We start from the raw sequence: 13,701 nt of genomic DNA on the forward strand, positions 1-13,701 counted from the left end.
GGAGGTTTTTTTAAATTTTAGTATCATTAATGTACAATTACTTGAGCACCATTATGGTTACTAGACTCCCCCCATCATCAAGTCCCCACCACACACCCCATTACAGTCACTGTCCATCAGCGTAGGAAGATGCTATAGAATCACGCAGTTTATACTGCCTTCCTCGTGCCCCCCACCACCGCTTTTCCCCCTTATCCCTCCCTCCCCACCCATCCTCCCCAGTCCCTTTCTCTTTGGTAACTGTTAGTCCATTCTTGGGTTCTGTGAATCTGCTGCTGTTTGTTCCTTCCTTCAGTTTTTGCTTTGTTCTTAATACTTATCTTTTTCCACCTGGCTTATTTCACTGAGCATAATACCCTCTAGCTCCATCCATGTTGTTGCAAATTGTAGGATTTGTTTTCTTCTTATGGCTGAATAATATTCCATTGTTTATATGTACCACATCTTCTTTATCCATTCACCTACTGATGGACACTTAGGTTGCTTCCATTTCTTGGCTATTGTAAATAGTGCTGTGATAAACATAGGGGTGCATATGTCTTTTTCAAACTGGGCTCCTGCATTCTTAGGGTAAATTCCTAGGTTATGAAGGACTTTTAAAGGAGTGTTTGCATGTTTGGCTGGTTTTGTTTGTGTCTTCGTAATTAAATGTTTCTCCTCATTGTCAAGACATGTGAATACTGTTTCTGAAATTTTGATCTTTTAATCTATTAAACAGTCTTATTCGTTTTTGAGTGTCTTTTCTGTTCCAGGAGCTGGTGCTACCTTTCACCAGTTCCCTAAATGGGAACGTATGAGCTTATGAACTCATGGGCTAGGTGGAGAAGAGCCTTGTAAATAATTGCTGTCGGGTGGTAAATGCAGTGTTAGAGTACGTGGTAATTTAGTGAAAGTAGCCCCTGACCGAGGAGCCAATATTCTTCAGTATAGAGAAAGCTTACGCATAATGGAACATTGATAATTTTTATAAATAAATATGATAGTGATTATTATTATTATTTTCAATGTGAATAATCTTGAAGTACATCTGTAATGAATTTAGGCTCACTTTAAAGTTTTTATGCAGGTTTACCTTCTGGAAGGAAAGGGAAAGGTTTTTTTTTTTAAACGTGTGCTATTGCTGCCCTCTAGGGGTTCCTCAAATCACTGCTTTCCAAAGACCGTCACAGAACTATGTGAAGGAAAGCACAATTTTAGTGACAGAAACCCTTAAAACTTTAGCAAAGATGTCATTTTTATGTTGCAACCCCTATGAAGAATTAATAATTTTCAAAGTCATGGAAATGACACGTGAAGTTCAGCATTCTTATTTTTTAGGAAGTTGTCCAGAGTAAGGAATGTAAAGCACTTCATTTGTATTCTCTGTTTTTAGATGACTCAGAAGCTCTTTTGGGACACGAATTTAGTTTAGTGGATTTATTAGGTATTTTTTTAAAGAAGGAATAATTTAAGGAGGACAGCCAAAGATGTTGCAGTTTAAATGATAACCTCATAATATATGTATATACATATATGTAAAAGGATGGGAATTCAAATTCAACTAACCAAAATATATTCAGATATTTTGTTTTGTTAGTGGAGAAATCACCCATGATATACAAGGTTCATAATTTACTCTTGGATCCCTAAAATAAATTTTTTGGTCTTTTTACCATGGAGCTGAGTGTCATATTTATTTGTATAATGTAAATGTGTATGTCAAATAATAAAGAATAGTTTAACTTTTATCTCTTATAGACTTTAACATTTATAAAATGCAATTAAGTGTGTTAGCAAAATGTTATACTCTCTTGAGGCTGTGCCTGTTAATTGGGATTAATTATATTTTAAGTTACCTAACAAAAGGACTAAAGTAATTTATTTTGGTTTCAAAATGTTATTGGTCCTTTGGATCTTAGCTGTGCAATGATGTTTGGCTTTGCTGCAGATTTAACTTTTACAGCCCTGGGATAAATTTAATACTGCCTTTTATACACTTACTGAAATTGGACAAGTCAAATTATACAAATATTTCAGATTGCCTAATTTTATATATTTATTCTTTTAAGAATTTCTAGCTGGACTCTCACCCCTAGCTGATAACTGGCACTGCCTGTGATTAATTTTCAAAAAAGACCCATCTCAGTCTATGGTTTAGAATTATTAGGCATACCTATGTTTAGTAATCTATTTCAAAAGCTTATCAGTTCCCAAGGATAGAAAAGTTGAGAGCCACTAATTTGAAGTCAGCTTTCTGATTGCTTTTAAAATTTAAAGTAAAGCTAAGTTGAATCCTCTATAACAGTGTAGCAATCAGAAGCAAGCCAAGCACAAATATTTGTCCGATACAATATGGAGCTGAGTCCACACCAACATGGATCCTCTCTCCGACCACTTCTGGTCTCCCTCGCCACCTGCTTTCACTCGGGTTTTGCAACTAGGTTTAGAACTGGTTTCTGTATAGTGTGTTGCTCACACGTCCACTTCGGTGGTCCCTAAGTAATGTCCTAGACACTGTACCCACACCACGACTGTTGCTCCCCTGCTGTGCCCCGCCACAGTGGCCTTAGGCGGAAGCTGCTTCTGTCCTGGGGCATTTCAGTTTGCTGTGCCTCTTGCCTCGCTGTTCAATACCTTGCCGCTTCTGTTCATTCAGCTCCCCATTACTTCTTCAGATACGCCTTCTGTAACTAAAGAACCCTTGACCCGAAATCACTCTGTTGTCCTTTTACTTTGCTCTATTTACTTTTTTCTTAGCACTTTCCAACAACCTAATGGATTATATGTCTATTACCTGATTTTTTAAAAAATTGCCATCCTCTTCATTAGAATGCAGCCTTTCTTGGGGATGGGGACCATGTCTGTTGTTTGCTCTTCTCTGTCAAGATCTTGGTATCTCCAATATGCCTGACACAGAGTAGCACTGAAATATAGGAATGAATATAATAACAGCTTGCTTTTCACTAGTTATTTTCTTACATAGTGTTTATTAATTGTTGATGGGCCTAATTTTTTATAGTAGTAAGTTAGGTAATATAATTCGTTTAAGGATTTAACTTCAGCTCATGTAATTGCAGATATTTGTTGCCTCCTATGTGCCCTGGGAAAAAGAGAGCTGTGCACAAAAATGTGCTCTAGAGGAGTCATGGGGCTCTCAGTCTGGTTTTTCCCTCTGCAAGACTGGAAACCCCATAAGGACAAACCCTTTGTTTCGTTCAGTGCTATATATTCGCCATGGGATTTCTGCCACATAATAAGCAATATGTTTCTGAATAGGAGTGAATAACTGGAGTACTTTTTCTGGGCTGAGCAAGTGACCTACAGACTGAGACCTAAGAGGAGGAGATAACCAGGCTAGGAGAGGGAGACACCCAGGCGGATGAAGGAGCATGTGAGACCCTGGGGCAGGCAGGGTTTGAGAGATGACTGGTAGCTTGAATCGAGAGGAAAAATGAGCAGAGGCCAGATCCTTCTGGGCTTCACAGGCCTTGGGAGGAAGCTCTGGAAGGCGGTGGGAAGCCTTCAGAGACTTTTCACTAAAAATACGTTGGTGAAACCTAATACACACTTTCAAGGTAGATGAAAAGGTAGAATTGATCGAATCTGGTAGTGGTTGGGTGAGGAGAGTACATGGGCTGTCGCTGAGTTCTGGGTGGGTGAGAGTGACCTGCTCGGAAAAGGGCATGAGCAGCCCTCTGGGAAAGACAACGGAATTCAGGTCTGATGATGTTCCGTTTGAGATGTCTGTGAGGTATGAGGCAGAGAGGTCCGCGAAGCCACCCAGTTGGGGTCAGGAGGGGGCCCCGGGGCGGGGCACGCGGTGGGGTAGGGGATGCCCAGGTAGCGTGGGCAGCCAGCGCAGGCGAGAGCAGAGGAGACGGCCCGAGCGCCACGGCTGCTGACGGCTCTGTGATGGTGAGTTAGAGGGGCCGGAAAGCCAGCACTGCCTGTCCCACTGTCTTAGGGACAAATAGGAAATGACTGGATCAGCCTATTTTAGAAATAAGCCATTTTTAGAAGAGACATTTAAAAATAAAACTCCAAGAAGAAAACAAATCACAGTCATAGCAGAGATAACTATTCTTAGTATTGTGGTATCTGAGCACTGTTTTTATGTGTAACATGTCACATGTATTATAAAATGGAGTTGTACATTCCATAGTTTTATAACCTATTTACCTCTAATATTTTGTGACTATTTGCCTTGCTCCTGTATATGCTTCTGCGGCTTCCATTTTTAAGGGCTCCTTGATATTCCAGCAAACCATATTCTGATATATCATTTAGTTGAAAAAAAAGACCCATTGGAAAACTTTTAAATGGTTTTTCATATTTTCATTTATAAACATTCCTATAAGTAACTTTTACTGTAAATCAGTGATGATTTCCTGAGGATAAATATCTGAAAGTGGCTTTCTTAAGTAAAATTGGAGGTAAGTTTGAAAAGTTTTTGAAGAAGAGTTGCACTAATATACTAAAATTCTGTAGAGGTCATTAGCTTTTCTTTTAAAGAAGCAATTCTTTGCAAGTAGACTTTTTAAAGGACACAGCTGTCTGTAAGATTTTAAAATTCAATATGTGAACATTGGTAACAAGGGCTGAAATAGAGTTAATTGATTTTAGGTAGATTCCATCAGGGTAAAACCTTTTTCAATTTTAAATGAATTGATATGAGTGCTTAGTTTCAGTGTTTGGATGGTATCAGTTATTAGGAAATTGAAATTGTGAGCATGAGGGCAGAAATTCCAAGGTGATTTCCGTTAACAATTCTCCCAGATATTAGCATTTGGTTAAACCAAGCCCTTAAAGGAGTCCGGGATCGCCATGGGAACTCAATAGAAAATGCTCATCTTCTCACCTTGTTTCATCGGCTCTGCAAACTCTTATTTTTTCGAATTCGTCCTGTATTTGTGTTTGATGGGGATTCCCCACTACTGAAGAAACAGACTTTGGTAAGAGTCATCTATTTTGTTTTTTTTCTGCATTCTTAGAAAGAAAGAAAAGTTCACATGAGATTTTAATTTTCTCTTTAGAGTTTTTGAAACCAAGACTTATTTTGACATATATCTAATTAATTTCAACTAGAAAAAATTAACATTGAACACAGAATCACTTTTTCTTTTATGAAAGGTTTATTTTTGAGAGTACATAACAGGTGCAATGGTAGCATTTAACCTCTAATAAAACTACTAAAGTTCTTAAAATTGGGAGTTTTCCCCTTAGAGTGTCTTCTTAGGTTACCTACAAGTACTCCAGCTAGGCTGAGGGGCAGCACTGAACACCTGGTGGGGAAAATGCCTCCCTGACCTGAAATCGTGGTGCCTCGGTGGTAGCCTCAGTGATAGTGATTTGCCTCCTTCTTTTAAAGGCAAATAGGATTTTAGGGGCAAACCATGTTAAGTTATGCCAAGTGTGACTGATGTGTATTATCAAGGAAGGAAATAGGCACAATGTAAAAGAATGAGAGAGAGCCTCTCTATCCTGAAAGTAGTTGAAAACAATGTTGGAAACTTTGGAATAATTGTGCAGCCCCAGATGACACCACCCACTTGGATATGTGACTTTTACATGTTGAAAATGCTAACTCATCACTTTATAATCACAACAGACAGATACTGTCTAAGTAAGTGCAGACGTGGCATAAAAGTAAGGATTTGCGAAGGCATGGGACATTTGTCATCTCAGTAAAAGGTCTAGACTTGAATGTTGCAGTATTTTCTTATCCAAGGCGTACTATATCAGGTGCTCTGCTGGAATGATTAGAAAGGTAAGGAGAGCTCCACAACTTTTTTCCTACTAGTTTTAAGTTTGTACCCTTAACATCTTCCCAATTTCCCCAGTTCCTGATAAAGGTGGTAGCTAACAGTAACGGTAGTAATCATCTTGGGATATATAAATACATCAGACCAACACATATGTACATCTTAAACTTACACAAAGTTACATGTCAGTTATATCTTGATTTAAAAGAAGAAGAATTTTTGTTATTTGTGCCTTAATACAACCATAAGCACAGATACTAGTCCATTTTTTCCTACTTGAACATTTCTTAAAAGATAATTCTGTATGCTTTAGGATTTCTTATGATATAATTTTGAATGCTGAGGGACGGAGTGGTGTGTAAATAACGTTATTTCTATAAAAAACCAATATCAGAAGTTGTTTTTGGCCTAACAGTGACATTTTAAAGAACGCATTAGTTAATAAAATAATCTCTTTTGGGGAGAATTTACTTAATTATATATAATTAAGTTTTAGACTCCTTAGGGATGTTACAGGACACTTAAAAGAAACTGATGGTATATTAATAGTTTCCCAGATGTATGGTGTAACAGCCATACAGAGCCACAGAAGAAAGAACTAGATGGACACTCTGGCTGTCCTTCCTGGAGCAGACACCTCAAGAGACTCACACGCAGCGAGGAGGAGGGAACACTACAGCGGCCACGGTCTGGAAACTCAGGCACATGGAATTCTACAGAAAAGGATCAAAGAAATGCCTTTAATATACTAATACCCTGAAGTAAAGTCCAACATCTTTCCTTTCACAGGCTAAGAGGAGGCAGAGAAAGGATTTGGCAACCAGTGACTCCAACAGAACTACAGAGAAGCTTTTGAAAACATTTTTGAAAAGACAAGCTATCAAAACTGCCTTAAAAAGCAAAAGGCAAGAGGGAAATTACCTTAATTTTAAAGATTAATGTAAAGATGATTTATTTTCTCATCAGATTCCTGTGGTTCCTTTTCTCTAATTTTACTTCTTAGCAGAAAATGGTGAAATGAGAGGGAGAAGTGGGGTGTCTGTTTGACCTAGTAATTTAAGCAGCTGTGACACTGAGAAAGAAAAGCTGTAGGGGTGCGTTTTGCTCGCTTTGTACTTTTAAGATGCACAGCTGCGTGCTGCTGGTGGCGCTGTGGCCAGAGGGCTGGGCACTGCCGCAAGGTGCGTCCTCTCCAGGCTGCGCTTATTCTCCAGGCAGGGGCCGGGGCAGCCACGTCAGCGGGGGGCAGCCTGTAGCCCCGCGCTTCCCCTTCTCACCTCCTCAGCTAGGACAGTGCAGTCAGTGGGGGAGAATCATTGACTGAATATAGGGTGTCCTGTCATCTTGATTCAAGTCTGTGTTACTTTTCAGGGATGAAGCACTACCCAGTCTTACTCAAGTTCGAAGAGAAAATGATATCTATGTTTTGCCTCCTTTACAAAAGGAAGAAAAGAACAGGTAAGTGTTTGACTGTTTAAAAATATTAATTATCATTGTATTCCAACAGATTTAAACCTTTATCTATCTCATCTACATGGCAAGGCATGTGGGAATTCAAGCACCTGAAATGCTCATTTTTGACATCTTTAAGAATATTTTTCAAAGACTGTAGTTTTTATTTATTAACTTGTCCTGGTGTTCTGGCAGTTCGTGAAGATCTGTTTCTTCCTTGTTCTGTGGAGCCCGTGCCTACACTGTTGATAATATAGTTCACGAAGACGTGAATTGTAGTTTTTCCCACATTTTGCTTGCACATGCTGTTTCTCCGTGTTCCTTAGCCTGGCATTTTCTGCCCCACACCAACACACTGCAAGACCACACATGATGTCCTCCGGCTAAATCCTGTAGATGCCTGCAGTTTGTGGCTTACTGGACTCCTGGGCCCCATTTACCATGGTGCCCCCACCGACCTGCTGTCTGGAGCCTGTCCGGCCGCCCTGCCTCAGGCTCCTCTGCGGATGCTGCCAGTGGCTGGCTGTGCCTGCAGCGCATGTGGGGAGCCAGGCAGTTTGTCTCTGTCTCCTCCCCCACCCCCACTCCCCGTTCCTCCTTTCTCAGGGCCTTCAAAGAGGCCAGCTGGATTTTGAATCAGGCAGCTCTCTGTATCCTCATCTCTGCCACCATCATCTAGTCTTGAGGTCATGTGATGGCCTCCCATGCTTCCCCCTTTGTCTTTGATTTTTCCCTTTTGCCAGAACCCCTCCCTGCCTAACCCACTTTTGGATTTGTAGTGCAGAATCATTAAAACCTAAATCTCATATTGTCTTTTCCTTGCTTAAAACACTTTCTAGCTTCTCATTTCTTTAGGATACAGCTTCAATCTTTGATCACATGCTTCTCCAACCTCACCCCAGGCCCTCTTCACTCCATCCACAGGCAGGCTTCTCTTGCTTGTTTTCAGATGTTTATAGAAGTTGGTGTTTCCACCCGGAACATCTGTCTCCAGGAAGGTTCCCCATGCCCATAACTAGACCTCTCACTTATTTGTGGCTAAGTCCAAGCAATATAATTGCTGGGAATGCCAGCAAGTTTTCAGGACCCCCTGAAGCTGGGCCTAGCTGTGCCTCTTATCCCACCTTTAGCAGCCTGCTGCTTCCTTATGGTGGAACTTCTTAGATCACAGTGTAACTGCTTATTTCCATGTATTCCGACTGAACGGGTACCAGTGATGGCATGCACCTTGCCATCTTACTCACCATGGTAGCCCCTGTAACTAGCAGCCTTTGCCCTCAAGAAATATTTTTATAAGTAGTCATTAAAGCATAGATTTGTAAATTTATGCTTGACTTTCAGTTCAGAAGAGGAAGATGAAAAAGAATGGCAAGAAAGAATGAATCAAAAGCAAGCACTACAGGTATTTAAATAACTTTTGAATTTAGAATATATGCTATTAATCGAAATGAATGACATCAAAATGAATAATTTCAGTGCGGTAGTATAAATTTATGAAAGTTCCTGATAAAAAATGCAGATGTCTTCTTTACTTGTATGTGTGTGTGTGTGGGGGTGCATGTATTTATACACATGTACAGCCTACCTTGTTTTATTGAGTTTTGCTTTATTGCACTCCGCAGGTGTTAAGTTTTTTAACAAATTGAAGGTTGGTGGCAACCCTGCATTGAGCAAGTCTGTTAGTGCCATTTTCCCAACAGCTTTGCCTATTTTGTGTCTCTATGTCACATTTCTCACAGTATTTCAGACTTTTGAATTATTATTATATTTGTTGTGGTGATCTGTGATCAGTGAAGATGACTTTGAAAGCTCAGATGATGGTTAGCATTGTTTAGCAGTAAACTTTTTAAGTTAAGGTACATACATTGTTTTTTTAGACATACTGCTAACGCATACTTATGAGACCACCTCATAGTGAAAGCATAACTTTTATATGCACTGGGAAACCCAAAAATTCATTTGACTCACTTTGTTGCCATATTTGCTTTACTGCTGTGATCTGGAATCAAACCTCCAATGTCTTGAAGGTGTGCCTATATATGGGATTTGCCATTGTACATACCTAGATATCCAAAATAAGTTATCTTTCTTTTACAGCTAACCAATCAACCAATGAATAAATATAAATAGTAATATGTTTGTGTAAAAATATAGAAAACATACCACCAAAAAATTATTTCTAGTAACACTTTGGTATATATTAGTCCATTCTTCCCTCTGTGCCTCATAGTTGAATACCTCTGTGTGTGTGTGTGTGTGTGTGTGTGTGTGTGTGTGTGTGTGTGTGTATCAAATGTACACGTGTACATAGATCTGTATAGATGGATGTCTGTGCATATGTTCTAGTCATCTGTTGCTGTGTAACTTAGTGATGTGGAAATGGGCATTATCAACATCATCTCTCACTGTTCTGGGCATTGATGAGCTCAGCAAGGCAGTTGTGCCTCGGCATCTCCCATGTAGATGCATACTGTAGCTGGGCTTCCCACTCGCGTGTCTGGCCTTCAGCCAGCACATCCGACTGTAGCCTCTCCCTGTGGTTTGGGCTTGTTCCCAGCCTGGCCCTGGCTCCCAAGGGCCTAGAGAATGTGTCTGGCAGGACTTGTGGGGCCTTTTCTAGCAGCTTTGGAAGTTGGGCAGCTTCCCTTTCCCACAGTCTGTTGGGTAGAAGTTAGTTCTTAAGACCAGCTCCGATTTAAGGGGCGGAAGTGAGATGAGAAGAGGGTCAGAGAACCTGTGGGCATGTTTTAAAACCCATGCAACACATATTTTAATGAGTAACATTTTTACAAATTGAACTTGTACTATAGATATACAAGTTAAACATTTTTTTTTCAGGTTTCTTGCATAGTGGGTAACATTCTTTAATTCCCAAGTTACCCATTTCTTTTATGTTCTATAATTTGGTACATCTGGAAGAAGACTTTGGAGCCCAAACCACAGGATCCCTCAATTTGTGGATGTTCTGAATTATTAAATCAGCAAGCGATTGCAAGCTTGATAAAGGCCACAGACCTTGTGGTCAAGAACATGTGCATTTAAGTCCCGGCTCTACTATTCATTAGCTCTGTGATCTTAGACAAATTAATTTCTCCAAGGCTTTATTTCCTTTTTTTTTTTTTTCTCTTTGGTAAGACAAAAATAATACTGATGCCTCCCTCATGGGGTGATGAGAGCAATACCAAATAGAAAGCACAGGATGCTCTGGGCATGACTGGCCTGTTCTAAGTGCTTGCTGGTTTGCACTTGCACACACAGCATACCTACGTACTGGGGAAGCAAATTATTATTTTATCTTCTTTACAAATGAAGAGTTTTAAAGTACTTCTGGTAATTAGTTAGGGAAGTTTTACACTTTTCCATGTCTGAAACTTCTCACTTTTCATTTCATTTTTGATTTTAGGCTAAGAGCTAAAGGAAACTAATTTAATTAAAGGAATTAAAATATTGTTCAAATCCATAAGGTTCATCCTTGCCTCAGGGCCTTTGCATTTGCTGTTCTGCATTTGCTCTTTACTGACCAGTCTTTTTGGTGTCTTTCAAGTTCCTGCTCACAGGTCATTTTTTAAATGAGGTCTTCTCTAGCTATCAAATAAACGTTTTTTCTTTCCTAATCCACTCTTTTATCAGATTAACCTGCTATATTGTCTTATCATTATCTTGTTCATTCATTTAATTATTTGTTTATCACATGTCTTATTCTACTCCTAAGAGTAGGGATGTTATCAGGCATGATTGCCACAGTACCCTGGCACCTGGAGCAGTGCCTGGCACATTGATGGTGCCTGGTAAGCATTCTTTCTTTCCTTTAAATGAAAGATGAGTGAATGGATACATTCCCTAATCTGCCTACTAACTTTGATGCCTATACAGGTTACATACAACTATGTTTAGCCTATTGTAGATTATGTGGAACTATGTTTATGATATAAACACAATAAATATTTATCATGATGAGTATACCTAAGTGTGAGAAATGTAGATATCATGGTGTTTTGTTTTACTCTTCACAGGAAGAGTTCTTTCATAATCCTCACGCGATAGATATTGAGTCTGAAGACTTCGGCAGCCTGCCCCTCGAAATAAAGCATGAAATTTTGACGGATATGAAAGAATTTACCAAGCGAAGAAGAACATTATTTGAAGCAATGCCAGAGGTGAAAAATAGAGCAGTACATTAATGCTTAGAATTAAGAACTTCAGCAAAATTTTTCCTTAGAAAAGAGAAAATTGACAAGCATTACTTATGCAATATCCATAGCCAGTACGTAGTATCTGTGTCCTCATGGCACTCTGTCGTGTTTCTTTCTTGTTCTTAGCACCTAAAGGTGCCTGTCTTGCTCATCTCTCTATCTTTAGCACCCAGCTCAGTGTTTTCACATAGTAAGTGTCCAGTGCATACATACATCACTTACTTGACCAATTGAAAATACCAAAAATATGCCATACAGTTCTTAGGTTAGATCATAAAAATTATTTTAACCCATCATATACTTTGTCTGTAGGATACTAGTTGTAATATAGAACATAATCACAGTGGAAAAGTATGTTCTAACTTGAAATTCCAGGTATATCTTCTCTACTGCAGGCCTAGCAATGCAATTGGAACTCCATCTTCCCTCCTCTCTGGACAGTAGTGATGGGGAATTAGTGCTAAATTTCTCGACTTGGAGCATCTGATGGTGGCCCCCGGCCACAGGACTGCAGAGTGGCTTGGCGTGGGAGTTGGGGTTGAGCCTGGGGTTTTCACTCAGGCCCACTGGTTATGACTGTCTTTAGCTGGTGATGAGCTTTTTTCCCTGCTGCCACCTACGATTTCTAACTTTTCTCTCCTTTAACTCCCTGAAGGACAGAATACAAATTTTGAAGCATTATTATTCCTAATGAATGGATGTAGTGTTTTTTTTTTCTATAGACTTTTGAATATTTTTTAATTTGATACAAAAAATATGAAAAAGGCAGACAGGAGCTGTTTCTTTTCCCATCACTACTTTCTGTTTTTTAAGAATATGAACATAGGTAGATAATAAAGTACCCAGAAATGATATGTAAAGGACAGCAGTAAATTTATTTTCCTTTCAGGGGATAGTCTCTCTATCAAGCATTTTATTTCTTGAGTGTAGAAGACTCTCTGGCTGGTTTTTGAGAAAATATTATTTGGGTTAGGTAAACAACAGTGGGAAGGCACGGGAGAGTCCCTAGTGACGTGCTTCCTTCTCATTCTGCCACCGTGGAGCCTTGGGACCAGTAGATGGTGGGGTAGTGTTCAGTGGCTCACTGGGTCTGTCATTCTGATAGTGAGGGGAGTTCTGAGTCACCCAGGTTGGACCTTTGTATCATATGTACACTGGGCAAATGCAGTATTGATAATAGTAATGGTGGCAAGTAGCAATCATAATAGCAATAGAAGCAAAATAGTTTAAGGTTTAGCGACTTGCTTTGATCCCAGATCTACCAGTGATTAGCCTTGTGACTCTCAGGAGGTTACTTAGCCTGTTTGTTCCAGTTCTTCGTTTGTGGAATGAAGACGATGCCATCTGCCTCCTAGGGTGGTCGGGAATAACTTGGGATAGTATATATAAAAGCCCTTAGAAGGATGCCTTGTACAGGAGCCACTTTATAAATGTTAACTATTACTTTTAATGCTGTGATTGCTGTGATTTATTGTGTCTTCTATGGGCCAGGGGCCCTGCTAGGTCCTGTACCTGCATGCTTACTTGCATTCTAGGAGATTATCTGTCTGTAAAGCCATAATCAGAATGTCACAGTGCCTGCCATGCATTGCATGCTCAATAAATGTTTTTTGAGTAAATGTTTAAATCATTAATGGTATCCATGATTTCTTTTCTTTTGTCCAGTTCTTTTTGTTTTAAAGATTATTCTTTAACAGGGCACTTTTGGTTTTTTCCTAGTATTCATATTTTACTTTAATAATATGAAAATATGACCAATGAAACATATCAGTTGCTTTTTAATCTCTTTTTGGGGAAAGGACTGGAAATAGGGGAGTATTATCTGTATTTAGAGGAAAATCATTCTATTTATTTTTGCTTTAGGAGTCTAATGACTTTTCTCAGTACCAGCTCAAAGGCTTGCTTAAAAAAAACTATCTAAACCAACACATAGAAAACATCCAAAAGGAAATGAATCAACAACATTCAGGACAAATCCAAAGGCAATATGAAGATGAAGGGGGCTTTCTGAAGGAGGTAGAGTCAAGGAGAGTGGTCTCTGAGGACACCTCACATTACATCTTGATAAAAGGTATCAGGCACCATCACTTACTTGACAGCTAAAAACCACAAATATGTGTGTCTTTGAATTCTGTCAACTACCACCCCAAGATAGTGTTAATGAAGTCCTAATAATGGATGTATATATCCTGTTAATGGATTACCTACTATTGTACCAACCCACTTTAAAATTAACTAACAGATTAACTCTTAGGGTTGATTCCATGAAAATTTATAACTTCATTTTGAGAACTGGTATTACTCATCTTGCTAGA

The 13,701-nt window shown here is 39.3% G+C and overlaps 1 protein-coding gene across 2 annotated transcripts in view; it reads left to right on the plus strand.

Annotated features, from left to right (window-relative positions):
- Positions 1-13,701, plus strand: part of LOC118916724 (basic immunoglobulin-like variable motif-containing protein) — a 77,135-nt gene that overhangs the window by 33,865 nt on the left and 29,569 nt on the right. For both annotated transcript variants that reach the window (XM_036893896.2, XM_036893894.2), the window contains 6 exons: positions 4,756-4,931; positions 6,531-6,646; positions 7,113-7,199; positions 8,535-8,595; positions 11,207-11,350; positions 13,250-13,457. In XM_036893896.2, the coding sequence (XP_036749791.2) occupies positions 4,756-4,931; positions 6,531-6,646; positions 7,113-7,199; positions 8,535-8,595; positions 11,207-11,350; positions 13,250-13,457 (792 nt within the window). The remainder of the gene's footprint in view (positions 1-4,755; positions 4,932-6,530; positions 6,647-7,112; positions 7,200-8,534; positions 8,596-11,206; positions 11,351-13,249; positions 13,458-13,701) is intronic.

Source organism: Manis pentadactyla, chromosome 17, assembly GCF_030020395.1.
Source record: "Manis pentadactyla isolate mManPen7 chromosome 17, mManPen7.hap1, whole genome shotgun sequence".
In the NCBI taxonomy this organism is placed as follows: domain Eukaryota; kingdom Metazoa; phylum Chordata; class Mammalia; order Pholidota; family Manidae; genus Manis; species Manis pentadactyla.